The 18,062-nt window shown below is 47.0% G+C and overlaps 1 protein-coding gene across 4 annotated transcripts in view; it reads left to right on the forward strand.

Moving 5' to 3' along the window:
* FGF12 (fibroblast growth factor 12) overlaps window positions 1-12,658 on the forward strand; it is a 239,253-nt gene extending 226,595 nt beyond the window's left edge. For all 4 annotated transcript variants that reach the window (XM_076341084.1, XM_076341082.1, XM_076341080.1 and 1 more), the window contains 2 exons: window positions 3,057-3,255; window positions 11,931-12,658. In XM_076341084.1, the coding sequence (XP_076197199.1) occupies window positions 3,057-3,255; window positions 11,931-12,049 (318 nt within the window). In that variant the 3' untranslated portion in view covers window positions 12,050-12,658. The remainder of the gene's footprint in view (window positions 1-3,056; window positions 3,256-11,930) is intronic.
* The last annotated feature ends 5,404 nt before the right edge of the window (window positions 12,659-18,062 follow it).

Below are 18,062 nucleotides of genomic sequence, written 5' to 3' on the forward strand. Positions count from 1 at the left end.
TTGTAGAGAGGTTCTGCCATTAATATCCCAGTAGCCTTTTGTTACTGGTAGCACCAAAGCCATCTGCAAGAGGCACGTGCAGAAACTAAGTGACACGATGTAGCTGAAGGCTTGACGTCGGCTACCAAGAAGATGTCAGTGAAGACAAACATAATGGTTTGCATGTTAAATAGATTTAGAGGACACTCCAAATATCCCTAGGCAGTGCTTGGGAGAGTGGCCTGTGTCCTGCTTGTCTGTCCCATCTCCTTTCTGGTCAACTGGTTTTTTGTTCTCCACCTGCTTGCTCTCTGTGTCACCTCTGCACGTGGTAGTGCCCGCACCAAAGATTTCTGGTGCTCAAACCTGTGAAGACCCTGCGGCGTGTCAATTTGGTGGTAGGGTGAATTGCATCCTGGTGTGCGTTCATCCCTACGTGGCACAGTGGGACACTAGCTGTTGCTGATGAGGTGATATACATAAGAAGAAGAAGAATGAATAAAAATGGCATTATTTAACTAGAACTTAGCTGTCAAATCTGTGGGTTTTCTAAACTGCCGAATGGACAGAGTTGGGATGTTTCTTGGTGGTGTTGCCATGGTTAGTGTCCTGAAGTGCTATTTCAGCTGAATTGTGGGGGATGAGGAATCAACCAGCCAACTCACAAAAACAATGGGACAGTTTTGTTTGCTTGTGGGGGAGCTTAAACATTTAAAGGAAATCACTATTTTTTCTTTATTTTTCTTAAATCTTTGTTAAGTTGATGTCTTTAAATACATCTGCTTTAATATAACATAATTTTGTTGCTTTATCGGTACAAGTGGATATACGATATGGCATCTGCTTTTATGAACTACTGCTGTATGTCATCAAATATTATACTGCAGTAATTTAAAAATAGATATTTACCTGAAAACTTGAATTTAAATAAGTTTTTAAAAAAATCTGATTTTTTTTTCTTTCTGAAACAACATTTTCAAAATGCATTACCTTTTATATTTCTGCTTCATTGAAAATAAAAAATAGTCTTTGTTCCACGCTGAAATTAAAACAGATGTTGAAAATCCACGTCATGCACAATAAATTCCATGTTTGGGTCAAGTTGGTAGCTACCCCTCACAGCCTACCAAGTTTTCAGTCCTCCTAAGGGGAATTTTTTCGGTAAGTTGTTATTGATGGAGTAACCAAGGCATGGGAAAGGGGATTGAGTTGTCCGGCGTGGTTTTAGAGATGCTCTCCATCGCGGGGTCTGCTGCTGGCTGGGCCCGATGCCAAGGAGAGCCCCCCGGGCCAGCCGGTCGCAGGCAGGCGCTGCAAACTGCCCGGCGCCCTGGTGAGCTGCGTCTTCCGAGGCAAGACAAAGCCTGGAGATAAAGGGCAGATTTAAGAAGCGCTTAAACACTGATCTTTTGGGAAGCTACTTCAAACACTCTTTTATAGTGCTCTAAGTCTTCTAGATCTCTCTTAACTTGTTTCACTCTCTTCCTAAAATATTTATTTCTCCAGCAAGGAAGACTCCTTCAGATAGGGCAAAATGACCCGTTGGGCTGATGGTGTTTTTATCTGTGTGGCGCTAATGATTGATGCAAACTTCGTGTGTGCAGCACAGCTCCGCACTTTCTGCTGCGCTTTATCTTCTGTGGCTTCAAGCCTGCCTGGCTCCGTAGGTCTGTTGCACGCTGGATTTATTGTCAGACCAGCAACACTTTATATAACCCCCAAAGTGCTTGGGAATACATACCTCAGTGTTGCTGAATGTTCAAAATACTGACTCTTAAATGAGGTCTGCAGTAAATGTCTGGCATTACTCCAGATGCTTTGCTTAAGTGTTGGTCATGGGTTTTCCATTAGCAAGGTTGGAGAAACTCCTGAAGACTTCTGAGTGGCAAGGGCTTGGGAGAGAGCATCGCTCTCCTGTAGCAGCACCTGCCTTCACTCACGGGGCTCCGAGATACCTCGTCTGGGTCCTAGAAAAAGGGAAATTTTTTTGTTAAAACAGTTTTTCTTCAGAAAATGCATATTCATTGTGGCTTGAGCTCTTTTTGCAAGAATGTCATAGTTTTAAGGAACCCGGTGGGAGAATTTGTTTGCCCAGGATGAATTTTCTGCTCAAAATCAAAGTCTGGGAAAAAAACCAATCCACCAACAACCACATCTGCCTCAGTGAAGGTTTAGGAGCCCACTGCCACAGAGTCCCCTGGCCAGCCAGCTCTTTTAAAAGAGGTTTACTATTTCCCTGTTGTTAAAAGTCTTGAAAAGTTACTGGGACGTAGGTTTTGGTCCATAGCTGAGTGTAGTTTCCTCCTTGAGACTTTATGCAAAGCCAGCACAAGTGGCAAAGGCACAGCCACCCCCACAGCCGGCACAGGCTCAGGGGATGTCTCGACAGACCCATGCGTCCTCTGTTCCTGGGCAGGTATGGGACTAGTTCTCAGTATCTGAAGAAATACTTGTGTCAGAAATCTTTAAAATTACCTCTTTCTCTTTATTGAAAGATTTCCAGGCTTTGTGCCAGCATTTCCTCCCGTCGCTTTTGAAAATAAATAAATTGTTTACTTGCTTTTGTACTCCCATTTCTCCAAATCCACTTAAATGCCCCTGATAAACTGCCTTTTGCCCATAAGAATTTGAAGAAACCTCAATGTTTTAGACAACGACCATTGCACATTTCTTGCCCATCACAGGGAAGGTAAGAGCAAAGCCAGGGGAAGGCTTTGGGAACAGCAGATGAGCAGCAAGGCTGTCTCTTTGCTTCTCAGCTCTCTTTTTTTCTTTTTGCTTAATATTTCAGCCTAAATCCTGACAAATTCCTGACTTTTCCTGCATATTTTTCAAGCCCATTCACTGTAGGCTGTTTTGCAAACCACAGCTCTGCCAGGGAAGGAGAGACGTCCCTTTCAGTGGGGAGTTTTCTAGATGTGTGTTATTGCTGGGAGCTGGTATTGCTGACGCCTGTTGTTTTCTATTGTTAAACTCACTGCAGTGCGTGACCATCGTGTATCACTCAGCGATGCCTAATTTAGGAGATCAGTGATTAATTCCTTCCATTGTTTTTTCTTCTCTCTCTCTCACTGCAGGATGTTTTCACACCAGAGTGCAAATTTAAGGAATCTGTCTTTGAAAACTACTACGTTATTTATTCTTCCACGCTGTACCGGCAGCAAGAATCCGGCCGAGCGTGGTTCCTGGGACTCAATAAAGAAGGTCAAATTATGAAGGGAAACCGAGTGAAAAAAACCAAACCCTCATCACATTTTGTACCCAAACCCATTGAAGGTATGCAGTCTGCTCGCTCCCTCCATCAGTGGGGTATGGGGAGGGGGAGTTTGCAGCTGCAGATTTGGGGCTTCCTGGATGGGGGTTTTGGGCTGCAAGACCAGAAAGCAAGGACAATGTTTGTAACATTTCAGGAAGGTGCTGGGCTGCACTGTTAGCATTTCATCTGCTTTCCTTCCCATATAATAAACTTTGCACATCATCCCAAAGGGGTTTCTCAGCTTTGGGTTGCTAAAGGATGAATTTAAAAGCCGAGCAACATGAGAAGTTATGGAAAAGGAAAGCAGCCCTCGAGCGGCCAGCAGTTCAAAAGGAATCCAAGCCAGCAGTGACCGTAATGTGGGGATCTCTGTGATGATTTTCCCAACTCATTCAGTGGGTTTCCAGTCCCGTGTAGAGTCAGTAGAGACAGGATTTATCTCACCTGATTTTAGACTTTGAGACTGTTTATAGTAACAGGAGAGAAATGGGTCCTACCAGCACAGCTGTGGATGTACTTTATATGTCTGCCCTAAGATGACTTAAATCTGTTTTTTTCTCATTTGTAAAGACATCCTAGTTAGTCACTGGGGGTAGAGAAACCTCTACCATAGGTGTCCAAAGTTAGATGAGATGCCCTCATGCCATACGTCTTCATCACAGCCTGAGTGAAAGTCATGGAGTTGAAGTTTTGCCCTCCTGCTGCTGGCTGTACACTGCTGAAATGTGCCACAGCCTTGTGCCAGGGCATTTTGCTTTTTATGAGCTGGCCCCTGATAACGGAGAGATGTGGTGTGATGAGCCTAGTACTTAACAGGTACTAGCGTGATTTTGGAAACAAGGAGACCTCTTTTTTTCTCTGGCTGGGAAACAGCACTACTTTTCTATCCCCAAACTAGGTATGCCTTTCTGACCCCATCTCGGACCTGTCAGTGACCACCTCAGGGACACAACAGCCTGGGGCTGGCCTCGGCTGCACAGCTCCGTGTCCCTTCTCGCTACCCCCATGTTGTCTGTGGGGTCAGGGCTGGACACGTGGAGAGAAGGAATGAACCGATGCTTTCCTGACAGGTACCACTCACAAGTGGTGGAGGCCATAGCTAAGTCCATGCACTAGCAGCTGTTTTAACAGCTTCCCAGCTAAGGCACAGGGACAGACGAATGTGCATGTATGTGTGAGTGAACGGCCAGTTCAGGAAGGCAGGCTGAAATCATCTGTTGTACCACTGAAGCAAAGCACGATGAGAGAAATTCGACTCAGCATTCCCAGAGTATCTACAGCCTTTGCACGGGAGATAGAGATGTTGGAAGAGCAGAGAACGGCCTGGAGCCTCTTGTCCTATGCTTGTTTTCAACAGTTTTTCTGCAGCTGGCAGCCTTTTCTTGTTTCTCTTAGGCATTAGTGGGATTGGTGCCCTAAGCCCTCATTGAGTTTTGCTAAGGAACAGGGCCTGCTTCAGGCATGGGGTCGGTCACCAGCTTCTCTTCTGTCCCCTCCTCTCCTGCCTTGGCTGGGAGGAGAGTCCTTGGCAAGCGCTAGCTTTCACAGCTGGGTTTCCAGCTCCTCCTGGTATTTCTTTGCTGCCTGGCTGGGTGTTGGCACTGATCACTGGGTTCCTTTGAATCCAGGCATCTTTTCTGATGTAGCGTGCATGGCGTCTGCTGAATGGCTCAATAGTTGTCTTCTGCATGCATTAAACTAGGCCATTCCTGTGGCTCTCCTTGTGGAAAGCCTTGCCTTAATAGAGGTGCCTGACCCACAGCGGGGTTCTCATTGCAGCAAATGCCGCTCTGGCTTTCATTTTGAAAAACCCAGCCCAGCCCGAGAGCTTCCCTTTCCTGCAGTTGCATCCTCCCACGCTTGCTTCAATCACAGCTGTCACATAACCTCCCGAGCGAGTGAGCACTTTGGAAGTTGGCAGCCAAATTAAGGGCTCCTCCACCCCTTCCCTCCTCCACGTGCTTTGCAGTCAGCCTCTGTGAGTGCTGCTGCATCAAAGAGCTGGCAGTCTCCCAAGCCAAGGCACGTGTCAGCTTCCCAAAGCATTCAGCTGTCTGGGACTATGACTCCAGACGGAGGACTCTGTTCCCAAGCCTAAGATTCATTGTAGGTAGCAGAGGCTTGTGGGGAGGGTTGGAGTAAAACGCGCTCAGCTCCACGTGACTTCTCTGTGCTGCATCCATCAAAGTCTCCGCAAGCAGAGCTTGCAAGCAGAGATGTTACAGAAAAGGGGCAATTCCTTCCCTGTTTTAACAGCTTCTTTCTCTTTGTCATGACTCTAAGGAAGTATTCAAAGCACTCCCCTGCTATCTTTGCATGTCCCTTCTGCTAAACGCTGTGGCACGCTCCAGCGTGTGGGCTATGCTGCTTATTCAGGCCGGTACTTTGCAGCTTCCATCTGCAGTAACACACCCAGGTTTCCTTTTGCTCCGGTGCCACCACCAGTGTTAGCCCTGCCACACGATGGCTGACACAGTAATGTATGCAAGGAGGAATCTGGTCCCCTGGGAAGGAGAGGTGTTACATACATTGCTAGGAATCACTTCACCCACCACTTCAATGGCAATTATCTCTGAGATGAAACTTCCCAGTTTGCCGTGTGCAGAAAAATTATGCAGCAGCTTAGTGAAGAGAGTGTTCACAGGGAAAGGCAACACAAAAAAGCCCAGATTGGTCCCGGAGCTCATTTGACTCCCGTTGCTTCATACTGCTTTCTGAATTCAGAAGTGCTCTCCTCGGAGTTGCAAATGGGCAGTAAACTAGTAAATAAATATGAAATATCCTCCCAGATAATTTCTAAGGACTACGTATGTGTGCATGTGCATATATATACAGTGGTATTTGTGTACGTGTGTCTGTTATGTCTTTTAGCAGCTACAGCTTTATGCTGTGCTAATCCCCCAGAGCGTTTTGACTCCTGTAGATCGTCAGGATGCTGGAGGTGTTCTGTGCGAAAGTCATTAGATACCAACTGGAAAAGTTTTGGTTTTGGTTGGTAGGAGGGGTTTTGTGGTTTAGTGTAGGTAGGATTTGTTTGTTTTTTGAAAGAGCAGTAAGCTTAATCAATATGAAAGCACAAAAAACTTACTAAGTAATAACAGGGGAAACGTTAAGCTCCTCTCCCATCTGTGCACAGGCAAAGCCAAGGCAAACAGCCTGGCAGGCAGCAGTTAATGTACTGTGTGGTGCCAGTTTTGGTTAAAAACACACATACGCAACACATTTCTTTTGGTATTTTTATTTCTGATCACTGATAATTCGAGCTAAATGAGCCCTTAAAGTGCAGACATATAGATTGAACCAGACTGCACAAGAAATTAGCTTGAGTATAATTGTCACTTGGACACCAAGCAATCTTTTAAAGCAATTTCAGTCTCTCTAAGTGTCTGTAGTGATTAGTGCTGGACAAACACTACCGTCCACAGTGCCTCTTGTTCTTTTAAATATCCAAACCCATCTCAAACAATGGGAGACTTTTCCAGTCACTTAAGTAAGAGTTTTATCAGATGCTTATTGTGGACGTGCTCTGTTACTTGTATTTCCTTCTCCCTGAAGACATCATTTCCAGATTGCTCTCCCAAAAGAGCTACATTTCATCTTTCACCCGGCCCAAGCCAGAATGCATTTGGGGTGGCAAATCTGGCCGCAGAAAGCAGAAGACAACTCTTCCTCCATCTGAGTCAGCAGAGCTGCCCCTAACTCCAAACTCACGCTGCTTCAGCCCTCATGAAATGAACACATATCAGATATGAAGGTGACCTGTTAATGACTAGTCTGATCCATTTATTACCACTGGTGAATATCCGTGTGCAAGGAACAGCAGCCAGATCTTTCCCAGTGTGTTTTCCCAGGGATGCAACATCCCAGTTTTGTTAAAGCGGAGTCCTCAGATGTTGCAAAGAAGTACAAGACACTGTTGAGTAGGAAGGTGTGATAGGCCTAGTGAAAATGCTTCAAAGGTATCACCTTAATCCACAAAACATCCTAAAAAGTGTTCTTTAAAAAAAAAAAAGACAAACCCCACACTCTTTATCAGTCTTTGTTAACACAGTTCCTCTTTTGGGTCTGTCTTTCAAGTGGGCAGGCTTTGGTATGTTTTCAATCCCACACTAACTCACTTGTTCATCTATCAAACTCCTAATCATCTTATTAGATGGCAAATGCAATGTATTTTAACCATGCTTTTGCTTGGCTTTTTGTCATCCTGTGCTGTGTTTCTTACCTGAACAAACTGTGATTCCATCTGGCAGCATCCTGCACATTTAGCCACCAGATAGACGTGAGCTCAAATGCCTCTGAAATGCATCAGCTGGGACCGGGTTTAGAACACAGTAATTAGAGGCAGAAAACGAGGATGCATAATCACTTCCTCCCTCCTGCCCCTAGCTGCTGCTCAGACAATTAATTCTCTCCACCGAAGCATTAGCTAATGCAGCCGCTACTGCAGATACCGACACCCTGAGCTGTGGCATCCATCAAGGGACAGAGGCCGTCTCCCGGGCTGCCTGCCAGAGGATGTGTGCCCAGCCCTGCCCAGACACCGGTCCAGGCTGCCGTCGGGGCGCGTTGCGATCCTGCCGGGCTAACGACCTGCCTACCTGCTTAAACAGCAACTTGAGAAAAATTTGGTTCCTCCTAACTCGCTAGGGTCTGGGGCAGGGAAAGCCAGGAGTGAAGCTGGATGGATGGGATATATCTAAGGTCCTTTAATAAGCTTTTCCCCGTATTCTAGAGAAGGGAAGTGGAGTTTGTTGCATCCTCTGAACCTCCTCAACTTGCAGCGATGCCAAGTGAGAAATGCTAGGATCAGGACACAAAACGGTGCCTGCTTCCCGAACTCAGGCAGTCCCTGACTCCCAGGGAAGCCGCACAGGGTGATTTCGGTTTCACCGTGTGGGTGGTGTGCCAGCGCCATGCCTGGGAAGCAGAAATGAGGCTGGGATCCTGTGCCAGCGCATAGGCGAGAGATGGAGCTGTTCTTGGGTGACAGGCAGCCCCCTCCATGCCTTCGCCTTCAGGAAGGATGCTCCCCACCGCCCCCTTCCCCCTTGCTTGTACCTCCAGTCTCCTTCCTGCCTAATTTGCGCGTTGTTTCTTTGTGCAAAATTGTTTCCTTGTGCATGCGAAAGGTAGGCACTGCTGGTTAGGAGGGAAGCAGGGAATCGAAAGCCGCAAGAACCAGACATCGGCACAGCTCCACTGCCGCTCACCCCGTTCCATTTATGCCTGTGGCTCTTCAGCAGATCAAGCTAAGGGCACTTTCCAATTAAAGCATGAATATGGATGTGTTGATTAGAATCTGGGACATAGGAGCTGATTATCTGATTGAAGCTCCAAAGCATTAGCTTGGTTTCCAGACATTAAGGGCTGTATTTGGCTTGGTGTGTGGGTGTGGGTGGGTGGGAGAAGCAAGGCAAAGCAGGGAAGGGACTCTTGTTCTACACAAATTGCTCATCCTTCCAAAACTGCCTTGTGCTGTGTGCACCAGCAGACCTCCCAAGCGCCTGGGCATGCCGACTATCACACTGCTGCTGGCTTACCTTGATGCAGGTGACAGGGACAGTGTGTCTCCACACACACATGCACACACAGGGACCCCAGACAGACCTGTCAGTGAGTGCTGGTCCTGAACCACAAAGATTTAGTTTAAAGCTGGGAAGATCTGGGCACTTGCAATGGTCCATTTGCAAACACACACCACACACACACACACACCCAGTCCATGACTAACATCTCCGCGCGTGACTCACTCAAGCTTCCTCGGTACAAGGAGTAACAAACTGCAGTCCAAGAGATTGTGTTGCAAAACATGTCACACTGTCCTTAAAATGCCATGCGTGTGCGGCTGTGTGCGTACACGCCCTTGTGTCTGCGTGCACATACCTGCGTGTCGCGGTGCACGCGGGTTTGCAGCTGCCGCTGAGCAGTGGCCATAGATCAGCACACGCGCACAAGCCTCTTGTGTAGGAGGATATCCAGGCACTATCTTGTGCATGATGCCGTATAAATACTGTGTGCACTGATACTGTAGGTGTATGTAAATACTGAAAATACACTTGTCCTATGCTGCTACAGATTTTCTGGCATGGTCTGTTGGCACAGCCTGTCTGGTACAGAGGCTTTGACAGCTCTGTCTGAAAAGCACAATGTGAGCAGCCTCCAGCCATGCCCCATGTCAGTACTCGTATCATGCACTAGACTGGAAGATAAACTCATAATTCCTGCCCGATTTGCTTGCTAAGTACAGGGTTTCCTTAATTTTTAGCCGCAAATGTTGTTTACTTCTGTAGCCTGATTTATATTCATTACTCTGTGGGCCTTGTTAGCAGCTCAACGATTTTGCCCAAAGGCCACGGTGAGAGGCAGGGAGCTGAAGAAAGGCAACGTGCTGTGGTGCTGCTGCTGCTGTGGGCTTTGCTCAGGCTCAGCCCTTGTGATTAAGCACCTGGCCCAGCCCGATGGGGTACTGGGGATGGATGCAGGTAAGATGAGCTTAGTACGTGCAGCTGCCTGGGGGAAGAGCTCACGGAGGTCCCTGCAGCTCCAGCTTGGGATCGGAGAGGTCAGGGTGAAGACAGCACTGCACTTGAGGCAGAACTTTGTGTATGGGACATCAGGGGCACTGGGGCAGTGCTGGCACAAATACCCAACTCTGCTGGGCAAACATCACGTCAGAGGTAAGGTCGGTCACAGAAGTGATGTGTCATCAGTGTCATCAGAAGGCTCTGCAACTCAGGCTAAGAAACCACAAGGGCACAGGTTTTCCTCAGTTGTTAATCTTTTCATACTGTTCTTTAAGATTTTGTTAGGTACTTCGCCACAACAGGCAAATTCACCATCAGCGGGTTGTTAAGTGACACTCACCAAGGTATGAGGGACAGCTCAGCAGCTGAGAGGGTATGTGAGATCCCTTTTCCTTCTGTTGCCACCATGCTACACACTTTCCTTGCAGCATGCAGACAGCACTGATAGTCTGGGCAGCTGACAGGCAGTCCTGGCATTGCCCATCCTGGCGCAGACCCATGGGACAAGTCATTCATTTTCTCTTTTTTCTCATTTTCATCAAAAAATGGCTCCAGTAGCAATAACAGTTTGCAGAGCAGTACCTGCCTTGCAGCCACGCTGGGAGGCCCAGCTAGTGTGTGTGTTTAAACTGCTTTGAAAGCCTTGCATGAAAAATGCTCTATGGGAAAAGTAATATTTTTTCACTGCTCATATATTCAATGCAATATCCGTCCTATTAATACACAGTTGACTGCACTTTATCTCTGTCCTGTATTGTTGCACACTGCTATAACTGTTTATCTAGCTAGGAGTGAAATGCAGAGCAATAATTTTATTTGCAGCCTGCCTCTAATTGCCAGGATTTATTTGCAGATCAGGGGAGGTTATAAATATAAGCGCTTACGTTGCCTTTTTATACATGGGGTATTTTTTTCATTTCTTCAGATAATTTTTGAAATTTTATTCTTGTTGTTTGCCCGGAACCAAAACCTGATGGGCTCTATCCCCTGTGTTTAAGCTCTGAGCCATTGCTTGTGACGTGACAGCTTTACAAAATGAAGCAGTACACAATCATTTCTTTCTATCCTAATTTTTGCAAAGATCCGGGCATGACATTTGCAGTCTGGACGTCCCTCAAGTTCTCAACTCCAATGTGCCTGCCCTTGAGATGCCTCACTATTTCAATCACATCTACACCCCACCACATTTGCGATGAGCTCATCAGAGATGTTCCCTTTGGTGTGAGACGCTGAGCCGCTCAGCATGTGCCCCTGCTCTGGCACACCTCACATGGCGTGAGGACAGCCATGAGGACTTAGTCCACATGGTGAGTTGGATAAATGCTTTATGCTGCACAGGACGTGGGATGTGCCATGTCTTGGGCAGGCGTTGCCTTCTCAGGCTGTCTAGGCTCCAGCAAGTACATTTTTACAGGACACACATTGCTTAGCCAGAGTCTGGAGACAAGGTGCCCTTCATCCACCCTGTTCTCAGGTGCTACCAGGTGACCATGTGGAGCCGAGATGGCTCCTGGCTTGTTGTCGCCGAACTCATCCCCATGTGTCTGGTCATGGCCTTGGCTGGCTGTCTTGATTTAGAGGGGAAAAAAATAAGACGTGCTGAGAGCAGACCTCAGCTCTTGGCTGAAGGAGCCAAACGGGCTTGAGTCACCACTTCCAGATCCAGAGCTTAATACCCAGAAGGCTTGGATGGCTCAGATGCAAGCGTAGCTTTGATTCAAGACTCTGAAGGGCTTCGTGTTGGAGGGGACTGGATAATTCTTGGGCCTGTTATTAGATGATAATCAGCATCTCGAGACAATACACGGTGCTGTGAACTGCAGTGTTTATTTTATATATATATATATATATATGAATATAACATGAAAAAACAGTAAAGCACAGAAAACCTAGAAAGACTTCTCTGTGAGAAAGGAGAAGACCCCTGTTTCTATCTGTGCCTTTGGAAGGATCCAGAGAGAGGAGGAGGAGCGGACCGGCAGCGAGGACAGGTAACAGATCCTGCTTGGTAACGGTATCTACTGCTGGGTCACTGAGGTTTCTCTGTGTGTGTGTGTGTGTTTGTATTGGGGCTAGAATTTCAGCCTCACATACAAAGAAATAATTCATTATGGTCACTAATGTGACCCTGTGACTTCAGGGCTGTTAATGGGTGTCTTTTCTGTTTGCAGTGTGCATGTACAGAGAGCCATCGCTGCATGAAATTGGAGAAAAACAAGGACGCTCAAGAAAAAGTTCAGGGACACCAACCATGAATGGAGGCAAAGTTGTTAATCAAGACTCGACATAGCTGACAAATACCCTCCCTTCTTCCAACTCTTCCCCTCCCACCCACTTACCCACCCCACCTGGCGAAACCACACTGAGACGACGACAACTGAGCAAGGCAGGACCTACCGGTAGTGGCTAGGAGTCCGAACTCCAGAATCTTTCTTTGTGTAGGACGAGGAAATCGAACCCCAGATCCTGCCTGTTGCAACGTTTTAAAAAACAAAAACAACAAAAAAGTGAAGAAAAAATGTTTTAAATCAGGACTCCATTAACATTTGCAAAAGCAAACTGTTTGCTCTGTGATCAAAGGGGGAAAAAAAAAAATCTCATCTCTGCATAATAATAATGATAACAACTAATAAATATAATAATAATAATAAAGATGTTACCTTTAAAAATAAAACAAAGCTTTTGGAAAATTGAACTTAGCATATGATGTGCGAGAAACACGTGGGAAACACAGCCTGGGACTGTGCTTTCTGTCTTATACTTTCACGTCACGTTCACATCACTGTTTTTTCCATCACTGCTTCCCTGGGGATGGATGGGATTTTTCACAAAGCAGGAAAGGTAGGGATGGATTATGACTGTGTTTGCTCTGCTATCAATAAAATATGGCCTGTCCGAATTAGGAGTCTTGACAGTTATGAGCAACAAACTAGCTACTCTGTATTCAGCTTTTTCCATCTACATTCAAACACTGTGTAGTTATTTGTTGCTAGTGTCACCGTGTGAGTACGTTTGACCCAAGTCTGGCATTTTATGCCTTTTTATCATAATTATTTATATTTATAGGCTTGTTTTACTGTATTAGTTGCCAGGGGAATTTCGGAAATGGGTTTTCAGGTCTCGCAGGATGAAGTGATCATATTTATTAGGGAAGAATTAGAAGATAAAGGGAAGGAGGGGTGGCTGCTTGCTTTAAAATACGAAATGGAGCAAGAAACACTACTGAAATCCTTGCTGTCAGATGGAAACGAGGAGGCATGTGCTATGTGAGGGGGTGGCAGGGATTTCAGCGACGGGAAGAGGGGTGTGGGGAGGGAGGAGGTGGGGTGTGCAGAGGAGGGGGCAGCTGCAGGGGAACGTGGGTGGTTGTGCATGTTCAGCTGTGCCAGGGTGAGGAGATGCTGCCGTTTCCTTCTAGCAGCCGGGCTCTCCCTACGTGTTAAGGCTCCACACACTTCTCATTTTACACATGTTCAAAGCTGCGACTACAAACCCCTCTGATCCAAAGCCTTACTGCCGCCAAGCCTGTTACGGGATGAGAGCCCCTGAGATGTTGCACCAACCTGGGTATGGGTGGGGGGGGCGTTACGTATCTCGTGAGCGCCGGGGCTGCAGTTGCTGGAGAAGCACTTCAGAGGTAACGAATTCACAGACAGGGAACGGCAAGGAAGAGGGCGACGGGGTGACAGATGCTCAGCACTGAGCCCACCCGCAGCAACTAGGGCGTTAGTGGGGATTTGCAAGTCTCTCCCTGTCTGGTGCTTTCTCTCCTTGTAGTTTGTGGGTCAGTGGTGAACCACACACCCTCGCTCCCGTGTGTGGTACTGAAACAGGGCGATAACAGGCAGATGCCCTTTCTCTCCCCACACACATTAACTTCAGTCTCTGACCTCTTCTGCCATCCAGGGCCTGCAGGAGCAGCAAATTGTAGAGGCGATACAGTTGCTGTTACAAAAACAGGCACTGCCCTGGCCAGGAAGATTTTGCTGCTCAGGCCGTGTTTATATCTCCTGTGAGAGGTGAAAAGCAAAATGAATGAGCAAATGCCCAAGGGCCTGGAGAGGGTTAACGGGTCAGAATGGCTCATTATACGAGGGGAAACAGCCTAAAGCCTTGCTGTTACAAGCCGGGTGGGAGTGTTTGTGTCATTCATAAATTATGGGCACACATGAAATACCAAATACCACCTTAATTCTTGAGGCTTCTTTGCTACCACGGCCAATGCCTCAGCCGGCCGGCGGCTACACACTGCAAAGCTGCTGTGGCTGCGGGAGACGGGGAGTGCCTGGGCTGGCCGTGATGCTCCTTGCAAAGCAGCTGCTGACCTGGGCACCTCCAGCCTCGCGGCACGTACTGGTGCCGGTGTGCGGCAGGGCTTGGTGAGCGGCTCTCTAGAGGCACAGAGCAAGCGGGGAAAGCTAAGGAGAGCGCCAAATTTCAAGGTTATGGAAGACTCCCAGGATCAGCATGAAGAAATGAATTTCAAGCATGTCCTTTTGTGTTTTGAAAAGCTGAAACCTTGAAATAAAGAGCCTCTTACCATGGCTCTGCCGCCTAATGCTGCACTTACCGGCAGCCCCTCCATGCTACAGGGACACAGAGGGCACCAGTGCCTGCGTGCCAACAGCAAGCACCAACGAGGTTTATCTGCGGCTCCCAGTCGTGTCAGAGTGACTCCTGCCCTCCTCAGAGCCCCGAGTCCCACAGCACTGGGGCAAGGTCACTAATACATGTGCAGGTTGGGAACACGCCCCACGCTCTGTCTGATACAATCCATTGCCTACATTTCAGCTCCCTCACAAACTAGAGAGCAACCCAAATTGAGGGGTGCAGGGGGGGCTGCTTACTGATTGGAGAGATGTACATTCAAAGAAATAAGAGCCTCAAGACCAACATGTTGAGCTAGCAGGTCTCTGACCTAACCAAGCCACCAAACACCAAGGCCATGGTTTAGGCACTGAGCCACAGCCTTTCTCAGCTGCCCTCCTGGAGGGAAAGCCCAGCACCTACCGCAGAAGAGAGCATCCATGGCACGCCGTGGTACCACAAGGCTCTTCTGGCCCCAGCCATGGGCAACTTGCCAAGGTCACTGATGTCATCTAAAGCAGATCCAGCATGAGAGGCCAAAAATCGCTGTGACCTTGTGTGCCTAAGGCCCCAGAAATCCATGGGCAACAGCAGATCCAGTCCTGCCATGTGCTTATTTTTCCGTTGTGTGTCTCACTTCTCACTTCCCACACTGGGCTTTTACCGTGATAATTTTCTTTGGCCAAATCATTGCAAGAGTCCCTGGAAATGCCACATTCAGGCCTAAATGTCAAAATAATCTGCTCCTTTGGTCCATTATGTTTAAGCTAATCACCTTCATGTGACGCTCACTGAGCTGGCCCATAACGAGAGCTAATTAAGCCTGCTCACACTCAGGATCTGTGCTACCTTGGAGCAGGTCTTCTGCCATGTGTTGTAAGTGCGTGCTGGCTTTCCTTGCTGCCTGCTTAGCCCTGGCAAACCATGAGCCTCATATGGTGGCATAAACCATGATAAAACCCTCCCACACACCTTAGGAAATACTGTGCACTTCTTGACCTCTAAGGAAGCTGCAAAAATCAGCTCGTGGTGTAATGCAGGGACTCCTGACATCAGGATAGCCCAAAAACCAGTGAGGCTGCACAGCCCAGCTCCACAGTGTCCACCTGCACCAGCTCCTGACTGTGAGCTGCTCGGCTCCGGGTGCCCCAACACCCTCCAGATGCCTGGGATAGCCCAGGGAGACCCACGGCTTGCAGGTACCATGTAGGGCTTCATGCATATTTTCTTTTTTTTAGGTCAAGTGCCTTGCAAGCTTTCTCCCAAGCTATATCTCAAGGAGGTGCTGTGGGTTTTGTCGATTATCCATTTGCCACTTCCCAATCTGCAGGGAAAAGTGGAGTCCACAGAGATTTTTCCTGCTTTGAGGTTCTTACAGTCGCTTCATTGCTTCTCTCTGTTATTGCTCAGTGTCAAAGTCCTGATGAGTGATGTTTCTTTTGTTTCTTTCTTTAGCCACACATGCCAGAACCATTTAGGGAGCTTTGTGACTCAGTTTAACATTATAGTGGCTATAACCCTTGTCTAGCCTACATGTATTACTAGCAAGACAATTCGCTTCCTAGCTATGTTGGCATGGCATTGGGCAAACCCCTAGCACAGAAAATGGCCAAGAAAAGTAAACGATAAAAAACAAGGATGTTTTCATCTCACCTAGCCCATAGTAACTTAACTCTGCTAAGTCTGCAGCAAACCTTTGCCCTCTGAATAACAGATGCTGCTACAGAAGAACTTGGACATTAGAAGTCCAGTAGCAGAAAACACTTCACATCACAGAAATATGGGTACATTTAAAGCATTCATTTAGTTTCACCCTAGTTTGGTTTTTAATTGTGACGTCGGCACTGTTGTGGCAGTACATGCTATGCAACACAGCTTCTCTCACCTATGCATCAAGGGCAAAACCTGATAATATGGTTCCAGTTCGGACCATCAGGAATTTACTAGGAAAAAAAAAAAATGCAGAAAAAGATACCAGCATGACAAACATGCCATACTGCACCAGCAAGTTATGCCACAGGTGTCAGCACTGGCATGTGACAATGTGCTACGAAGCGAAGTCGACGCTCAACAAAGCAATTTATGAAAGTTGCCTGTCAACAACATTTTTTTGTTTGTGCTCAGACAGGGTCTGGCTGATAGAGCCCCATGCAATCTTTCAAGCTGCCATGGGCCTCACTTCACACCTTTACATCTTAAACTGCACTGATATTGTGCACCATGAGTGTCACCGCCCCAGAAAGACGTCATTGCCACACTCTCTGAGCAAAGCTGAAACAAGTGGTGGTGTAAGCTCCCCAGGCTGATTAGAGCTAACAGGAAACGAAGTGTGCCATCCTTCCTGGTTTCATGTCAGCAAACCTGCAGCATATATGTATGAAAAAAACTGTCTTTTTGAGGACTACAGTTCCTAAAAAAAAGAAGATTCAGAATTATCGTTAGTTACAGCAAACAAAACCAACCTTTGCTAATGGGCATACACTACTTTTAACATGGGGGGGGGACGTTGGCCCCAAAACATGTCCAACACTAGACCTCTATTAACTGTGGCTTAGCCCTGGTCCTAGATGGCAGGGTTCAGTTTGTATGTCACTTCGCATCAAGGCGGGGGGGTGGGGGGGAAGAGAAGGCAAAAGTGAGTGTCTTCAGGGACAGATTCCTCTTCCAAAACTGGAACAAAATCTTTAGTTGCTGCTATGGGATGACCCACTGCAAGCACCTATGAGTAAAACCAAACGAAACACCACTGCACTTCCTCACTGAAGCAGAGAGGTTTCCATGGCATTCATGTCTTCCCTCTCCCACCACCAATGCTTCAGCCTTCAGGGTGATTGAAAGCTGTTTCCATGGAGTAAAAGGCAGCAAGGCTTACATCTTCCTCACCAGCATGGAGTAAAACTTGACTGCTCTGCTTCGACTGCTGAACAATAATCATGGCATGAACCAATTTCCCCATGTTCTTCTTAGACATCTTGATTAAGGACCAAAAAAAATCCCATAGCCAGGCTGATACATTTTTAGCATCACGTTTAAGCATATCAACATTTCAAACCTGCTCAAACTTTTGCGGCCACAAAGTTAAAGCTAAGTAACTACCGTTTCAAGACAGAGCATTTCTTTTCATGATGCTTGCATGACTAACTGCTGCATGCACAGAAAGTTGGACATCTTCCCAGCCTGCCTCCCTCTTGGACTTCAGGCACCTTCTCTTTGGCAAAGGGGTCTAGGTCAGCATGGCTCCAGGGCTCATTTCACCAGTGCAAACACTACGGATCATTGTTATGGTGCAAGGAGCTCGCACAGGCTCCAGAGCATTCCCACCTGCGGCAACTGGAGGATCAGTGCAGAAAGACTTGACCTTTTATGGACTTCTGGAAAGGACAAGAATTCTGGTCAAACAGCTGCTTGGAAAGAAAAAAGGGGGTTTGTTTTATTCAAACCACACTCCGGTGCAGGCATAGGGATAATTCATCTTTGGGAAATGCCATTAATATTTACTGAGCGATACAAATGGATCTAAGCTCTCAAAAAAAAAAAAAAAGGCATTACCAATTATAAAAAAAAAAAAAAAGTGCCTGGGTACAGGATATGAGAAGAAGCAGAGGATAACCCTCCCAAGAGTCTATTAAGAATGGGTTATATATTGTTCCATTTTCCATGCTCATTACAATCACTGCCCCAATAATAGCTGCATGCTGTGCCTTTTTCTATTCTAG

Source organism: Aptenodytes patagonicus, chromosome 6 (assembly GCF_965638725.1).
Source record: "Aptenodytes patagonicus chromosome 6, bAptPat1.pri.cur, whole genome shotgun sequence".
Taxonomy (NCBI): Eukaryota; Metazoa; Chordata; class Aves; order Sphenisciformes; family Spheniscidae; genus Aptenodytes; species Aptenodytes patagonicus.